Genomic DNA, 18,670 nt, shown 5'->3' on the forward strand with positions numbered 1-18,670 from the left:
AGTCCCGCCGACGTAGCCACGGGTCACGGCGGCGAAAATCACAGTAGGTTCATAACGGCGTCAACCATTGATGAGGGTTGACGGCGTTCAGTTACCTACATCGAGTGCGGGGGGGGGGGGGGGGGGGGGGGGGGGGGGATGGGGGGAGGAGGGGAGTACCGGCGTTTGTGGGGGGGGGGAGGGAGGAGGAGAGTACCGGCGTTTGTGGGGGGGGGGGGAGGAGAGTACCGGCGTTTGTGGGGGGGGGGGAGGAGAGTACCGGCGTTTGTGGGGGGGGGGAGGAGAGTACCGGCGTTTGTGGGGGGGGGGGGAGGAGAGTACCGGCGTTTGTGGGGGGGGGGGGAGGAGAGTACCGGCGTGTGGGGGGGGGGGGGGAAGGAGAGAGAGGAGAGTACGGCGTTTGTGGGGGGGGGGGAGGAGAGTACCGGCGTTTTGTGGGGGGGGGGAGGAGGAGAGTACCGTGCGTTTGTGGGGGGGGGGAGGACGGGGGGATTACCGGCGTTTGTGGGGGGGGGAGGAAGGATACCGGCGTTTGTGGGGGGGGAGGAGAGTACCGGCATTTGTCTTGGGGGCCGCGGCGTGGGGAGAGTAAATGCCATTTGTGTGGGGGGCGGGCGTTAGGAGAGTACACGGCGTTTGTGTAGGGGGCGGGGTGGAAGCGTAATGCATTGTGTGGGGGGGGGGGGAAGGAGAGTACCGGCGTTTGTGGGGGGGGGATAGGAGAGTACCGGCGCCTTGTGGGGGAGATAGTAGGGTTTGTGGGGGGGGAGCGTACCGGACCGGGCTTTGTGGGGGGGGGGAGGAGAGTACGGCGTTTTGTGGGGGGGGGGAGGAGCATACCGGCTGTTTGTGGGGGGGGGGGGAGAGAGTACCGGGCATTTGTGGGGGGGGGAGGAGAGTACCGGCGTTTGTGGGCGGGGGGGAGGAGATACCGGCGTTTTGTGGGTGGGGGGGTTGGAGAGTACAGGCGTTTGTGGGGGGGGGGGAGGAGAGTACCGGCGTTTGTGTGGGGGCGGGGTGGGAGAGTAACGGCGTTTGTGGGGGGGGGGAGGAGAGTACCGGCGTTTGTGGGGGGGGAGAAGTAACGGCGTTTGTGGGGTGGGTTGGGGTCGGGGTGGGGGGGATTAGGGGTGGGGATGGGTAGGGGTGGGGGTAGGGGTGGGGTGTAAGGGTGGGGGTGGGGGGGGTAGGGTAGGTGGGGGTAGGGGTGGGGGGGGTAGTGGTGGGGTGGGGGGGCGGGTAGGGGTGGGGGGTTGGGGGGGTGGGCGTAGGGTGGGGGGGGGGGGGGTAGGGGTGGGTGGGGTAGGGGGGTGGGTGGGGTAGGGGGGGTGGGGGTGGGGGGTAGGGGTGGGGGGTGGTGGGTAGGGGTAGGAGTAGAGGTAGGGGGGTAGGGGTAGGGGGTTGGGAAAGAGAGGGAGATTGTGGGGACAGACAGAGAGAGAGAGACAGTGAGAGGGAGTCCCGTCCGTCCTCTGGCTGAGAGCAGGGCTTTGGTGAGTATATTGCAATCTGCCTAAAGCCAGGAATATTGCCTGGTTAGAATGCAGAGGGAAATGCTGGGATCCCGGGGTGGGAGATGTGTCTGGATTTGTCTATTTCAGCTTCAGCCTCTGCGATTTCAGGTCAGTTTCACAACAACAGGAAAAACGCGCGGAGAGAGAGGGAAAAACTTTTGGCAAAGTTTCTGGGTTCTGCCTTTATAATTCACAGCGTAGAAAGGGTTCTGCGCTGTGAATTATCAAGGCACCTTTTCTAATCCTGGGGAGAAACAACCTTTTGAAGAGTCTGAGGAAATAAGCAGGAATTTGGATTAATTCTGCCTCCCCACCCCCTGGGCCTCTTTCTCCTCCCTCCCCCTTTCTCCTCCCTCCCCCTTTCTCCTCCCTCCCCCTTTTTCCTCTCTCCCTCTCACATTCTCTTCATCCTGCCCTTTGTTCCAGAGCTATTTGATCCCCCTGGACTCCCTCTCTCTGTCTCTCTCTCTCTGTCTGTCCCCACAATCTCCCCTCTCTCTCTCTCTCTCTCTCTCTCAAACAAAGACAAGGCAGCTGGGAGGAAGGGGAGCCTTGAGGAAGATCTGCTGATGCCCCCATCCAATGGATGCCCCGGGGCCAACGCACCGTCGCCCCCCCCCCTCTGCACGCCGCTGTCCCCTACCCCAACCCCCTACCCCTACCCCCTTCCTCTACCCCTACCCCCCCCCCCCCACTCCTACACCCCCTCCCCACCCCTCTCCAATGCCGCTACCCCCCCCCACAAACGCCGCTACCCCCCCCCCACAAATGCCGCAACCCCCCCCCTACAAACGCCGGTACTTCCCCCCCTCACAAACGCCGCTACCCCCCCCCCCCCCCCACAAACGCCGGTACTCCCCCCCCCTCCCAAACACCGCTACCCCCCCCCAAACGCCGGTACTCTCCCCCCCCAAACGCCGGTACTCCCCCCCTCCCAAACGCCGCTACCCCCCCCAAACGCCGGTACTCTCCCCCCCCAAACGCCGGTACTCCCCCCCTTCCCAAATGCCGCTACCCCCCCCCAAACGCCGGTACTCTCCCCCCCCAAACGCCGGTACCCCCCCCCCCCCCCCCCCAAACGCCGGTACTTCAGAGAATTTCGCCCAAGAATTGTGTCCATCTCCATTTCTCTTTCATTGTACTTTTCCTTATGCTTCCTCTCCATTTCTCTTTCCTACATCTCCCTTTGTTCCATTTGGAACTAGATTTGGCGAATTCTGATTGGTGCCCTGATCCAGGCTGTGCTTTTGGCATTTAAAAATGTTTTTAATGCTGAATAATCGCTTCAATTATCTCCACCTTCCTTGTTCGACCTGGTGCCTCTATTTCTAATTCACCCACCACTTCAACTATCTTTTATTTGCGAATCTCTTTTAAATTAATCAGAGGTAAGTCATCCACCTTAAGAATTTTCTCAACAGCTTCCCGACCCATCCTTCCATATCCCGACCATCCTGGTGCTACTTTTTAATTTATGCTGCAACTCAAACGACGTCCTCTACCGTTCCAATGACCCCTGACCCAAGACCCCATATTATGTTATGGCATCTTGGGCAAGCACATGGTCAATTCCAGCTCATTCGGCCTGCAGACACAACACAAGTGATTTCTTATTAAAACAACCCAAAGTCTTTGGCCCTTGGCTGCCCAATAATTACACTCACCAGTTTTGGAAGTAGAAACAAGAACTATAATGAAAGGTACAGCAGATGCAGTTGGTTAACTGTTAACAACTGTTAACAATCCAAGCTCCCACTTTAACTTGTTCCCTACCCTCTACACATAAGAACATAAGAACATAAGAACTAGGAGCAGGAGTAGGCCATCTGGCCCCTCGAGCCTGCTCCGCCATTCAATTAGATCATGGCTGATCTTTTGTGGACTCAGCTCCACTTTCCGGCCCGAACACCATAACCCTTAATCCCTTTATTCTTCAAAAAACTATCTATCTTTACCTTAAAAACATGTAATGAAGGAGCCTCAACTGCTTCACTGGGCAAGGAATTCCATAGATTCACAACCCTTTGGGTGAAGAAGTTCCTCCTAAACTCAGTCCTAAATCTACTTCCCCTTATTTTGAGGCTATGCATGAATCAGATACACACAGAGGTGTGGAAAGGAGTAATATATAACTCAAGTGACAGAGAAAGGAGTCTTTGTTTTGTAGCCTGTAATGATCTTTTCTGCAATATTTAATTACCGTACACACAACTCTCCTGGAGAGGCTGAATGTTTCTCATCAAACCTTTCTTTCAGATCACGGTTTGTCTTCAGATCTCTGCAGTCCCAAGAGGTGGTGGCCTAGTGGTATTGTCACTAGACTAATAAACCAGAGAAAAACCCAGTGTAATGCTCTGGCGATCCAGGTTCAAATCCCGCCACTGCAGATGGTGAAATTTGAATTCAATAAAACTCTGGAATTAAATTCTAATTATGACCGTGAAACCATTGTTGCTTGTCGTCAAAAACCCATCTTACATCCTTTGCAAAGGAAATCTGTCGTCCTTACCTGGTCTGACCTACATGTGACACCAGACCCACAGCAATGTGCTTGACTCTTAACAGCCCCCTCAAAGGCAATTAGGGAAGAGCTATAAATTCTGGCCCAGCCAGCGATGCCCATATCCCAAGAACAATTTTTTTAAAATCCAACATCTACAGGCTTTCTGGAGAGAGAGAAGAGCTCCCACAGCAGCCTTCTGGAGAGAGTTAGCAACAGCTTTCTGCAGAGAGTTAGCAACAGCTTTCTGGCGAGGATTACCTACACCTTTTACCTCTGTGATGCCGAGATCAAAACTAAAACCTCCAAGTCCCTGAGAAGTATTTCAGGAGGAAAGATCCAATCACCTCCTGTTACCGAGCAAAGTACAACCCTTTGGACCAATTCATTGGCCAACTACCAAATCAATCAAAGCGAGTCCCAGCCCATCTCTGCCATTGGTGCTGGACTGTCTACAATTCCAGTTTAAACCAGCACAGAACAGTATAAACTCAGTGTCTGCTGCCATCCTTCTTTTGCATTATTGAAAATGACCAATTTAATTTCACCAAAATAATCACAGAAATGCTGACATTGATATTTACAATTAGCTCACTGAACTTTGAGACTTATATAATTTTGGGAAGTTATAAATTTTACCTGCTGGTTCGTGTATTCCAACCTCCAAATCCTAAAAGCGTTTTCAGCTTCTTATTTCTGATCAGAAAAATGACAGAAGCGTCAGTATAACAGTGAATAAGGTTGGAGAATACAACAGCAACATTTCATTTCTCAACGCATATAAACGATACACACCGATTCTCTCAATGATACCTGGGGGGGGGGGGGGCGATATCTTCCATTCTGCATTGATAGGTTGGTGTTGGGAGTGGATGTTGGAATGATTTCCATTGGGTTGTGGGCTGCTGTGGGGTGAGTGGGATGGCAGTTCCTGAGCAATCCCTCGCTGTTCAGCTCATTACAAATGTATGTGCAGGAAACACAGTGAAGCTGACAGCTAAGTGAGCAGTAAGTCACCGCCCCTGCCATTCCCTCATGGGGTTGAAGGCCCTGGCACCATGTTTAAAGACCCCCACGATGGACATTCACCTTGTGCACACCAGGAACATCTGTCTGGCAGCTGTGCAGAATTCAACATCAAGCAACATATCCCAGACCCAGACCACGCATGGCCCCACGGTTCAGCAGCGCCTCCCTGCACGTTCCCCTCCAGGCTGTCCAGGAAATGTGGAAGGTGCCGTTTCCCAAGGTTGGGAGCAGGAGCACCTCCTGTTTGACCACAGGAGGATGGAAGGTGCAGCAGAGGTTAGCTCCAGTGGGGCCCACAGGAGAGCTGTCCAACAGTGTCTGGACGATTAAAATGGACGAATGATCTGCTCTGCTCCGCAGGGTAAGTGGCACTATCTGTTGTGAGAAACTTTTAAGGAATAGCACCATGACATCACGAGAAGGGAGCCGTCTGTTATGTTATCCAGTCTTTGTTTCACTTTTGTTCTTGAGCAGAATTTTCTATCTGTGTTGAAAAGTTCCCATGTTCCCAATCTAAATAAATGAACCCACAACTTATTTACACCATCCCTCATGAATGATTGGTGCATTTATATCATAAAACATTACAATGTTGTGCTCAGCATTGGGATGACGATTAAGCACAGTTACGACATGGTGAACAGCCTGAGAGTGTTCATCATGATGTGAGGCGACTCGAGTCTGCACCGAGCCTCGGAAAGTGCACCCTAGCTCGATCCACTCCCTGTTTTATCCCTGTAACCCCACCCAATCTGTACATTCCTGGGAACAAAGGAGCAGTTTTATGGACAGTGTGGGGCTGGCCCACAATAGGAAACCCCATTGACAGGTGGAGCATCCTGCCGGCGGGATGAAACAGAAATGTGGCGCGGCGGGGCGGAGAATCCAGCCCAAGGTGTAATCTACAACGTGACTTCATTGATAGTCTCTCTCTTTCCCTCGCATACACCCTGACTCTCTCCCTCAGACGGACCCCTGCTCGCTCTCTCTCTCTCTCATCTCGCGCACACCCTAACTCTCTCTCTCGCTCTCTCTCTCTCGCGCACACCCTAACTCTCTCTCTCTCTCGCGCACACCCTAACTCTCTCTCTCTCTCTCTCTCTCTCGCGCACACCCTAACTCTCTCTCTCTCTCTCTCGCACACATCCCGACTCTCTCTCTCTCTCTCTGTCTCTCTCACACACACCCCGACTCTCTCTCTCTCTCTCTGTCTCTCTCACACACACCCCGACTCTCTCTCTCTCTGTCTCTCTCACACACACCCCGACTCTCTCTCTCTCTCTCTCTCTCGCACACATCCCGACTCTCTCGCTCCCTCACACCCCGACTCTCTCTCTCTCTCTCTCTTGCTCCCTCACACCCTGACTCTCTCTCTCTTGCACACATCCCGACTCTCTCTCTTGCTCCTTCACGCCCCGACTCTCACACATACCCCGACTCTCTCTCTCTCGCACACACCCCAACTCTCTCTCTCTCTCTCTCGCTCCCTCACACCCCGACTCTCTCTCTCTCTGTCTCTCTCACACACCCCAACTCTTTCTCTCTCTCTCTCGCTCCCTCACACCCCGACTCTCTCTCTCTCTCTCTCTCTCACACACACACACCCCCCGAATCTCTCTCTCTCTTGCACAGAAAGAACAAAGAACAAAGAAAAGTGCAGCACAGGAAAAGGGCCTTCGGCCCTCCAAGCCCGTGCCCGTCTTAACTAAAATGTTCCACACTTCCGGGGTCCGTATCCCTCTATTCCCATCCTTTTCATGTATTTGTCAAGATCCCCCTTAAATGTCACTATCGTCACTGCTTCCACCACCTCCTCCGGCAGCGAGTTCCAGGCCCCACTACCCTCTGTGTAAAAAACTTGCCTCATACATCTCCTCTAAACCTTGCCCCTCGCACCTTAAACCTATGCCTCCCAGCAATTGACCGTTCTACACTGGGAAAATATCTCTGACTATCCACTCTGTCTGTGCCCCTCATAATTTTGTAGACCTCTATCTGGTCGCCCCTCAACCTCCGACGTTCCAGTGAGAACAAACCGAGTTTACTCAACCTCTCCTCATAGCTAATGCTCTCCATTCCGGGCAACATCCAGGTAAATCTCTTCTGCACCCTCGCTAAAGCCTCCACATCCTTCTGGTAGTGTGGCGACCAGAATTGAACACTATGCTCCAAGTGTGGCCTAACTAAGGTTCTACACAGCTGCAACGTGACTTGTCAATTTTTATACTCAATGTCCGGCCAATGAAGGCAAGCATGCCCTATGCCTTCTTGACTACCTTCTCCACCTGTGTTGCCCCTTTCAGTGACCTGTGGACCTGTACACCTAGATCTCTCTGACTGTCAATACTCTTTAGGGTTCTACCATTCACTGTATATTCCCTACCTGCATTAGACCTTCAAAATGCATTACCTCACATTTGCCCGGATTAAACTCTACCTACCATCTCTCCACCCAAGTTTTCAAACAATCCAAATGCTGTTGCATCCTCTGACAGTCCTCATCGCTATCCGCAATTCCACCTACCTTAGTGTCATCTGCAAACTTACCAATCAGGCCAGTTACATTTTCCTCCAAATCATTTATATATACTACAAACAGTATTCTTTTATTTAGTTAATTAACTTAAAAGTTGCTGTTTGGTCTATAAGAAGGTGAATTTTGAATCAGCTTTAAACAAGGTTCTACTTGGACTTACTTGCAGCTGGAGCTTGTTAATTAGTTAATTGCATTAGGCCAGTTTTCAGAGGCTAGAGTCACAGCATAAATAGGAGCTAGTTACAGTGCAGACTTTGTTTGCACTGAGTGCTGAGCTTGTGGCATTTGAGTGCTCCAGCGAGAGTTTGGTGACTGAGGGAGTGCTGAGCTTGTGGCATTTGAGTGCTACAGTGAGAGTTTGGTGACTGAGGGAGTGCTGAGCTTGTGGCATTTGAGTGCTACAGTGAGAATTTGGTGACTGAGGGAGTGCTGAGCTTGTGGCATTTGAGTGCTACAGTGAGAGTTTGGTGACTGAGGGAGTGCTGAGCTTGTGGCATTTGAGTGCTACAGTGAGAGTTTGGTGACTGAGGGAGTTAGGTGAGGAGGGAGTAAGGTGCTCCTGACATTTCATTTCCTATATTTATCAAAGAGCGTGAAGAGAGCCAGGAGTTTAGAGTACAGCTGACTGGAAGTAGAGTCAGAGGGCGGAGGTCCAGTTGGTCCAAGGGGCAGCTAATTCTGTAAGGTAAGAGGGGATGGAGGCTAGGGCAGTTGCATGCTCCTCCTGTAGGATGTGGGTGGTGAGGGATACCACTGGTGTCCCCGCTGACTATACCTGCGGGAAGTGCACCCAACTCCAGCTCCTCAGAGACCGTGTTAAGGTACTGGAGCTGGAGCTGGATGAACTTCGGATCATCCGGGAGGCAGAGGGGGTCAAAGAGAAGAGTTACAGGGAGGTAGCCACACCAAAGGTACTGGACAAGAGTAGCTGGGTTACAGTCAGGGGAAAGAAAACTAACAGGCAGACAGTGCAGGGATCCCTCGTGGCCATTCCCCTTCAAAACAAGTATACCGTTTTGGATGCTGTTGGGGGGGATGACCTACCGGGGGAAGGCCCCAGCGGCCAGGTCTCTGGCACTGAGTCTGGCTCTGGGGATCAGAAGGGAAGGGGGGAGCATAGAAAAGCAATAGTAATAGGAGATTCAATGGTTAGGGGAATAGATAGGAGATTCTGTGGTCGCGAGCGAGACTCCCGAAAGGTATGTTGCCTCCCGGGTGCCAGGGCCAGGGATGTCTCTGATCGTGTCTTCAGGATCCTGAAGGGGGAGGGTGAGCAGCCAGAAGTCGTGGTGCACATTGGTACCAACGATGTAGGAAGGAAAAAGGGTGTGGAGGTAATAAACAAGTTTAGGGAGTTAGGCTGGAAGTTAAAGGCCAGGACAGACAGAGTTGTCATCTCTGGTTTGTTGCCGGTGCCACGTGATAGCGAGGCTAGGAATAGGGAGAGAGTGCAGTTGAACACGTGGCTGCAGGAATGGTGTAGGAGGGAGGGCTTCAGGTATTTGGATAATTGGAGCGCATTCTGGGGAAGGTGGGACCTGTACAAGCAGGACGGGTTGCATCTGAACCAGAGGGGCACCAATATCCTGGGAGGGAGGTTTTCTAGTACTCTTCGGGAGGGTTTAAACTAATTTGGCAGGGGAATGGGAACCGGATCTGTAGTCCAGCAACTAAGGTAGACGATAGTCAGGACGCCAAAGCACGTAGTGATGCAGTGGGGAAGGTAACAATGACAAAGGGGAGTACTTGCAGGCAAGGAGATGGGTTGAAGTGTGTATACTTTAATGCAAGAAGCATCAGGAATAAGGTGGGTGAACTTAAGGCATGGATCTGTACTTGGGACTACGATGTGGTGGCCATCACGGAAACTTGGATAGAAGAGGGGCAGAAATGGTTGTTGGAGGTCCCTGGTTATAGATGTTTCAACAAGATTAGGGAGGATGGTAAAAGAGGTGGGGGGGTGGCATTGTTAATTAGAGATAGTATAACAGCTGCCGAAAGGCAGTTCGAGGGGGATCTGCCTACTGAGGTAATATGGGTTGAAGTTAGAAATAGGAAAGGAGCAGTCACCTTGTTGGGAGTTTTCTATAGGCCCCCCAATAGCAGCAGAGATGTGGAGGAACAGATTGGGAAACAGATTTTGGAAAGGTGCAGAAGTCACAGGGTAGTAGTCATGGGCGACTTCAACTTCCCAAACATTGAGTGGAAACTCTTTAGATCAAATAGTTTGGATGGGGTAGTGTTTGTGCAGTGTGTCCAGGAAGCTTTTCTAACACAGTATGTAGATTGTCCGACCAGAGGGGAGGCCATATTGGATTTAGTACTTGGTAATGAACCAGGGCAGGTGATAGATTTGTTAGTGGGGGAGCATTTTGGAGGTAGTGACCACAATTCTGTGACTTTCACTTTAGTAATGGAGAGGGATAGCTGCGAGCAACAGGGCAAGGTTTATAATTGGGGGAAGGGTAAATACAATGCTGTCAGACAAGAATTGAAGTGCAGAAGTTGGGAACATAGGCTGTCAGGGAAGGACACAAGTGAAATGTGGAACTTGTTCAAGGAACAGGTACTGTGTGTCTTTGATATGTATGTCCCTGTCAGGCAGGGAAGAGATGGTCGAGTGAGGGAACCATGGTTGATGAGAGGTTGAATGTCTTGTTAAGAGGAAGCAGGATACTTATATAAGGCTGAAGAAACAACGTTCAGACAGGGCGCTGGAGAGATACAAGATAGCCAGGAGGGAACTGAAGAAAGGGATTAGGAGAGCTAAGAGAGGGCATGAAAAATCTTTGGCGGGTAGGATCAAGGAAAACCCCAAGGCCTTTTACACATATGTGAGAAATATGAGAATGACTAGAGCGAGGGTAGGTCCGATTAAGGACAGTAGCGGGAGATTGTGTATTGAGTCTGAAGAGATAGGAGAGGTCTTGAATAAGTATTTTTCTTCAGTATTTACAAACGAGAGGGGCCATATTGTTGGAGAGGACAGCATGAAGCAGACTGATAAGCTTGAGGAGATACTTGTCAGGAAGGAAGATGTGTTGCGCGTTTTGAAAAGCTTGAGGATAGACAAGTCCCCCGGGCCTGACGGGATATATCCAAGGATTCTATGGGAAGCAAGAAATGAAATTGCAGAGCCGTTGGCAATGATCTTTTCGTCCTCGCTGTCAACAGGGGTGGTACCAGAGGATTGGAGAGTGGCGAATGTCGTGCCCCTGTTCAAAAAAGGGAATAGGGATAACCCTGGGAATTACAGACCAGTTAGTCTTACTTCGGTGGTAGGCAAAGTAATGGAAAGGGTACTGAGGGATAGGATTTCTGAGCATCTGGAAAGGCATTGCTTGATTAGGGATAGTCAGCACGGATTTATGAGGGGTAGGTCTTGCCTTACAAGTCTTATTGAATTCTTTGAGGAGGTGACCAAGCATGTGGATGAAGGTAAAGCAGTGGATGTAGTGTACATGGATTTTAGTAAGGCATTTGATAAGGTTCCCCATGGTCGGCTTATGCAGAAAGTAAGGAGGCATGGGATAGTGGGAAATTTGGCCAGTTGGATAACAAACTGGCTAACCGATAGAAAACAGAGAGTGGTGGTGGATGGCAAATATTCAGCCTGGAGCCCAGGTATCAGTGGCGTACCGCAGGGATCAGTTCTGGGTCCTCTGCTGTTTGTGATTTTCATTAACGACTTGGATGAGGGAGTTGAAGGGTGGGTCAGTAAATTTGCAGATGATACGAAGATTGGTGGAGTTGTGGATAGTGAGGAGGTCTGTTGTCGGCTTCAAAGAGACATAGATAGAATGCAGAGCTGGGCTGAGAAGTGGCAGATGGAGTTTAACCCTGAAAAGTGTGAGGTTGTCCATTTTGGAAGGACAAATATGAATGTGGAATATAGGGTTAATGGTAGGGTTCTTGGCAATGTGGAGGAGCAGAGAGATCTTGGGGTCTATGTTCATAGTTCTTTGAAAGTTGCCACTCAAGTGGATAGAGCTGTGAAGAAGGCCTATGGTGTGCTAGCGTTCATTAGCAGAGGGATTGAATTTAAGAGCCATGAGGTGATGATGCAGCTATACAAAACCTTGGTCAGGCCACATTTGGAGTACTGTGTGCAGTTCTGGTCACCTCATTTTAGGAAGGATGTGGAAGCTTTGGAAAAGGTGCAAAGGAGATTTACCAGGATGTTGCCTGGAATGGAGAGTAGGTCATACGAGGAAAGGTTGAGGGTGCTAGGCCTTTTCTCATTAGAACGGAGAAGGATGAGGGGCGACTTGATAGAGGTTTATAAAATGATCAGGGGAATAGATAGAGTAGACAGTCAGAGACTTTTTCCCCGGGTGGAACACACCATTACAAGGGGACATAAATTTAAGATAAATGGTGGAAGATATAGAGGGGATGTCAGAGGTAGGTTCTTTACCCAGAGAGTAGTGGGGGCATGGAATGCACTGCCTGTGATAGTAGTTGAGTCGGAAAAGTTAGGGACCTTCAAGCGGCTATTGGATAGGTACTTGGATTAGGGTAGAATAATGGAGTGTAGGTTAACTTCTTAAGGGCAGCACGGTAGCATTGTGGATAGCACAATTGCTTCACAGCTCCAGGGTCCCAAGTTCGATTTCGACTTGGGTCACTGTCTGTGTGGAGTCTGCACATCCTCCCCGTGACTGCGTGGGTTTCCTCCGGGTGCTCCGGTTTCCTCCCACAGTCCAAAGATGTGCAGGTTAGGTGGATTGGCCATGAAAAATTGTCCAAAATTCTATGATTAACCTAGGACAAAAGTTCGGCGCAACATCGTGGGCCGAAGGGCCTGTTCTGTGCTGTATTTCTCTATCTCTATCTCAAACAGCAAAGGTCCCAGCACTTAACCCTGTGGAACACTACTAGTCACAGCCCTCCAATCAGAAAAGCACCCTTCCATTGCTACTCTCTGCCTTCTATGATCTAGCCAGTTCTGTATCGATCTTGTCAGCTTACCTCTGACCCCGTGTGACGTCACCTTTTGTACCAGTCTGCCGTGAGGGACCTTGTCTTACTGAAGTCCATATAGACAACATCCACTGCCCTACCTGCATCAAGCAGCTTTGTGACCTTCTCGAAAAGCTCTATCAAGTTAAAGAGACACGACCTCCCCTTCACAAAACTGTGCTGCCTCTCACTAATACGTCCACTTGCTTCCAAATGGGAGTAGATCCTATCTCGAAGAATTCTCTCTGGTAATTTCCCTACCACTGACTTAAGGCTCGCTGGCCTGCAGTTTTCTGGATTATCCTTGCTACCCTTTTTAAACAAAGGAACAACATTAGCTATTCTTCAGTCCTCCCGGACATCACCTGAAGACAGTGAGGATCAAAAGATTTGTCAAGGCCTCAACAATTTCCTCTCTTGCCTCCTTCAGTATTCTGGGGTAGATCCCATCAAGCCCTGGGGACTTATCTACCTTAATATTTTTCAAGTCGCCCAACACCTCGTCTTTCTGGATCTCAATGTGACCCAGGCTATCTACACACCCTTCGCCAGACTTGACATCCACCAATTCCTTCTCTGGTGAATACTGATGCAAAGTATTCATTTAGTACCTCGCCCACTTCCTCTGGCTCCACACATAGATTCCCTTGACTATCCTTCAGTGGGCCAACCCTTTTCCTGGCTACCCTCTTGCTTTTTATGTACTGTAAAAAGCCTTGGGATTTTCCTTAACCCTATTTGCCAATGACTTTTCGTGACCCCTTCTAGCCCTCCTGATTCTTGCTTAAGTTCCTTCCTACTTTCCTTATATTCCACAAAGGCTTCGTCTGTTCCCAGCCTTCTAGCCCTGACAAATGCCTCCTTTTTCTTTTTAGTTGAGGCCTACAATATCTCTCGTTATCCAAGATTCCCAAACTTTGCCGTATTTATCCTTCTTCCTCACAGTAACATGCCGGTCCTGAATTCCTTTCAACTGACATTTGAAAGCCTCCCACGTGTCAGATGTTGATTTACCCTCAAACATCCGCCCCCAATCTATGTTCTTCAGTTCCCGCCTAATATTGTTATAATTAGCCTTCCCCAATTTAGCACATTCACCTCAGGACCATTCTTATACTTGTCCACCAGCACTTTAAAACTTACTGAATTGTGGTCACTGTTCCCGAAATGCTCCCCTACTGAAACTTCTACCACCTGGCCGGGTTCATTCCAGGTCAACACCAAGTCCAGTACAGCCCCTTCCCTCGTTGGACTATCTACATATTGTTTTAAGAAGCCCTGCTGGATGCTCCTTACAAACTCTGCCCCGTCTAAGCCCCTAGCACTAAGTGAGTCCCAGTCAATATTGGGGAAGTTAAAGTCTCCCAACACAACAACCCTGTTGCTTTTACTCCTTTCCAAAATCTGTCTACCTATCTGTTCCTCTATCCGCTGCTGGCTTTTGGGAGGCCTGTAGTAAACCCGCAACATTGTGACCGCACCGTTCTTATTCCTGATCTCTACCCATATAGCCTCGCTGCCCTCTGAGGTATCCTCCCACAGTACAGCTGTGATATTCTCCCTAACCAGTAGCGCAACTCCACCACCCCTTTTACACCCCCCTCTTTCCCACCTGAAACATCTCAATCCTGGAATGTTTAGCTGTCAATCCTGTCCTTCCCTCAACCAGGTCTCTGTAATGGTAACAACATCATAGTTCCAAGTACTGATCCAAGCTCTAAGTTCATCTGCCTTACCTGTTATACTTCTTGCATTAAAACATATGCACTTAAGTCCCCCAGTCCTGCTATTTGCAGCAACATCTCCCTGTCTGCTCTTCCTCAGAGCCATAGTGGCCCTATTCCCTAGTTCTCCCTCAATTTTTTCACCTTCTGACCTATTGTTCCGGTACCCACCCCCCTGCCATACTAGTTTAAACCCTCTCGTGTGGCACGAGCAAACCTCGCGGCCGGGATATTTATGCCTCTCCAGTTTAGATGCAACCCGTCCTTCTTATACAGGTCACACCTGCCCCGGAAGAGCTCCCAGTGGTCCAGATAACGGAAACCCTCCCTCCTACACCAGCTGTTTAGCCACGTGTTTAGCTGCTCTACCTTCCTATTTCTTGCCTCACTAGCACGTGGCTGTTTAGCACACTGGGCTAAATCGCTGGCTTTGAAAGCAGCCCAAGCAGGCCAGCAGCACGGTTTGATTCCCGTAACAGCCTCCCCGAACAGGCGCCGGAATGTGGCAACTAGGGGCTTTTCACAGTAACTTCATTGAAGTCTACTCATGACAAAAAGCAATTTTTTTTTCATTTCACAGGGAGTAATCCCGAGATTACAACCCTTGAGATCCTGTCTTTTAACTTTCTGCCTAGCTTCCTGAACTCCTGCTGCAGGACTTCATGCCCCTTCCTGCCTATGTCGTTAGTACCAATATGTACCACGACCTCTGCCTGTTTGCCCTCTCCGTTCAGGATGCCCGCTACCTGTTCTGAGACGTCCTGGACCCTGGCACCAGGGAGGCAACATTCCATCCTGGAGTCTCTTTCACATCCACAGAAGCGCCTATCTGTTCCCCTGACTATAGAGTCGCCGATGACTATTGCTCTTCTGCACTTTGACCCTCCCTGCTGAACATCAGAGCCAGCCGTGGTGCCACTGCTCTGGCTGCTGCTGTTTTCCCCTGATAGGCTATCCCCCCCCGACAGTATCCAAAGGGTTATACCTGTTCGAGAGGGGGACAACCACAGGGGATCCCTGCACTGACTGCCTGCCACTTCTGGTGGTCACCCATTTCTCTGTCTGCACCTTGGGTGTGACCACATTTATATAACTGCTATCTATAACACTTTCTGCCACCTGCATGCTCCAAAGTGCATCCAACTGCTGCTCCAACCGAACCATGCGGTCTGTGAGGAGCTCCAGTTGGGTGCGCTTTCTGCAGATGAAGCCATCCGGGAAGCGGGAAGCCTCCTGGACCGGCCACATCTCACACACACCGACTCTCTCTCTCTCCCTCTCGTACACACTCCGACTCCCTCTCTCTCTCTCACTCACCGTCTCCCTCTCTCCCTCTCGTACACACTCCGTCTCCCTCTCTCCCTCTCGTACACACACCGACTCTCTCTCTCACACACCGTCTCCCTCTCTCCCTCTCGTACACACTCCGTCTCTCTCTCTCTCTCTCACACACCGACTCTCTCTCTCTCTCTCTCTCGTACACACTCCGACTCCCTCTCTCTCTCTCACACACCGGCTCTCTCTCTCTCTCGTACACACTCCGACTCTCTCTCTCCCTCTCGTACACACTCCGACTCTCTCTCACACACACACCGACTCTCTCTCTCTCTCTCTCACAGACACACCGACTCTCTCTCTCTCTCTCACACACACACCGACTCTCTCTCTCTCTCTCTCACAGACACACCGACTATCTCTCTCCCTCTCGTACACACTCCGACTCTCTCTCACACACACACCGACTCTCTCTCTCGTTCCCTCACACCCCGACTCTCTCTCTCTCTCTCACACACACACCGACTCTCTCTCTCTCTGTCACACACACACCGACTCTCTCTCTCTCTGTCACACACATGTGGCGCTAACAATTATACACAAAGCCGAGAGACTAGTACAATAGAGGCTTTATTGCTGTACGATGTTGTCCCTCCATCTGCAACAGTAGACTAAGGGTCTGAGCAGCTCTCATACATTTATACATAAGCTCCCTGTGGGCGGAGCTAGCCGGCAGGGGCTGACTGGAGGAACCTGTATTACAGGTACAGCCATACATCCCCCTACTGCAGTACTCATTACTACAGTGGTTATCTCACCACATTCACCCCCTGTAAAAAATGAGTCCGGCGGGGGTGACATGTAACTCTAATACAAAGGATGCTATTTACAAGAGGGTCCAACAAGGAAAATCAAGAGTCCATCCGGTTAGCAGGTTACAGGTTGAGCCGAATCGGTGGTCGGACGTTCCGCTGTGATCGGCGTAGCTGTGGTGGTGACGTCGGCACAGGTGGTGATGGCCCCGATGGTACAGGTGCTGGCGGTGTTGGTGCTGGCTGCTGGCGGGATGACTCCGAGAGCAAGCCGAAATCTTCCGTGTCCTCCAGGGTGGGCAGGGGGATGAGGGATGGACCTGATGGGGACGAATAGGGGGGCGCTGGGGTTGGCGCAGGAAGGGGTGTGGGCATGGGATCGGCACCTGAGGGAGCCAGGTCCCGGAGCGAGACTGTGTCCTGGCGGCCGTCGGGGAACTCCACGTAGGCATACTGAGGGTTGGCGTGGAGAAGGCGTACTTTGTCCACCAGGGGTTCCGCCTTGTGGTGCCGTACATGCCTACGGAGAAGGACTGGGCCCGGAGTCGTGAGCCAAGTCGGGCGCGACACTCCGGATGTGGACTTCCTAGGGAAGGCAAAAACACGTTCATGGGGTGTACTGTTAGTTGCGGTGCACAGTAGCGACCGAATGGAATGGAGAGCGTCAGGGAGGACCTGCTGCCAGCGAGCGGCTGGGAGGTTCCTGGACCGTAGGGCCAGCTGGACGGCCCTCCATACCGTCCCGTTCTCCCTCTCTACCTGCCCGTTTCCCCGGGGGTTGTAGCTGGTCGTCCTGCTGGAGGCGATACCCCTGCTGAGCAGGAACTGACGCAGCTCATCGCTCATGAATGAGGATCCCCTGTCATTGTGGATGTAGTCGGGGAAACCGAACAGGGCGAAAATGGAATCCAGGGCCTTGATGACGGTGGCAGACGTCATATCTGGGCATGGGATGGCAAAGGGGAACCTAGAAAATTAATCGACCACACTAAGGATGTAGGTGTTGCGGTCGGTGGAGGGAAGGGGCCCTTTGAAGTCCACGCTGAGGCGTTCAAAGAGGCGGGATGCTTTCATCAGGCGCGCGCGATCTGGCCGGTAGAAGTGCGGCTTGCACTCCGCACAGATCTGGCAGTCTCTGGTGACTGTCCCTACTTCCTCGACGGAGTAGGGCAGATTGCGGGCTTTGATCAGGTGGTACAAGCGAGTGACCCCCGGATGGCAAAGGCTATCGTGCAAGGCACGGAGCTGGTTCACTTGTGCACTGGCACATGTACCTCGGGAGAGGGCGTCTGGGGGCTCGTTGAGCTTGCCAGGGCGATACAAGATCTCGTAGTTAAAGGTGGAGAGCTCGAATCTCCACCGCAAGATTTTGTCATTCTTGATCTTGCCCCGCTGCGTGTTGTTGAACATGAAGGCTACCGACCGTTGGTCAGTGAGGAGAGTGAATCTCCTGCCGGCCAGGTAATGCCTCCAGTGCCGCACCGCTTCAACGATTGCCTGGGCTTCCTTTTCGACAGAGGAATGCCGAATTTCGGAGGCGTGGAGGGTGCGTGAAAAGAATGCCACGGGTCTGCCGGCCTGATTCAGCGTGGAGGCAAGGGCGACATCTGAAGAGTCGCTCTCTACTTGGAAAGGCAGAGTCTCATCTACGGCGTGCATCCCCGCCCTGGCTATGTCAGATTGAATGCAGGCGAAGGCCTGTTGTGCCTCGGCCGAGAGGGGAAAATGTGTGGACTGGATAAGTGGCCGGGCCTTGTCTGCGTATTGCGGGACCCACTGGGCGTAATAAGAGAAAAACCCAAGGCAGCGTTTGAGGGCCTTGGGGCAGTGGGGAATTGGGAGCTCCATGAGGGGGCGCATGCGGTCGGGATCGGGCCCCAGTAGTCCGTTTTGGACTACGTAGCCAAGGATGGCTAAGCGGTCTGTGCGGAACACGCATTTCTCTTTGTTGTACGTGAGATTAAGGAGAGATGCGGTGTGGAGGAATTTATAAAGGTTGGCATCATGGTCCTGCTGGTCATGGCCGCAGATGGTGACATTGTCGAGGTACGGGAAGGTGGCCTGCAATCCGTACCGGCCAACCATTCGGTCCATTTCTCGCTGAAAGACCGAGACCCCATTCGTGACGCCGAAGGGAACCCTCAGAAATTGGTACAGACGACCGTCCGCCTCGAAGGCAGTGTAGGGACGGTCCGATTTACGGATAGGGAGCTGGTGGTAGGCGGATTTCAGGTCAATAGTAGAGAAGACCCGGTACTGTGCAATCTGATTGACCATATCAGAAATGCGGGGGAGGGGGTACGCGTCGAGCTGCGTGT

General features: G+C 51.5%; 1 protein-coding gene across 1 annotated transcript in view; it reads right to left on the reverse strand.

The window, feature by feature from the left end:
• The window catches only part of LOC119978192 (chitotriosidase-1-like), a 58,712-nt gene that overhangs the window by 33,429 nt on the left and 6,613 nt on the right, over positions 1–18,670 (reverse strand). The window contains exon 3 of the mRNA XM_038819621.1: positions 4,654–4,710. Within this exon, the coding sequence (XP_038675549.1) occupies positions 4,654–4,710 (57 nt within the window). The remainder of the gene's footprint in view (positions 1–4,653; positions 4,711–18,670) is intronic.

The sequence above is a fragment of the Scyliorhinus canicula genome, chromosome 15, assembly GCF_902713615.1.
Source record: "Scyliorhinus canicula chromosome 15, sScyCan1.1, whole genome shotgun sequence".
NCBI classification, from domain to species: Eukaryota; Metazoa; Chordata; class Chondrichthyes; order Carcharhiniformes; family Scyliorhinidae; genus Scyliorhinus; species Scyliorhinus canicula.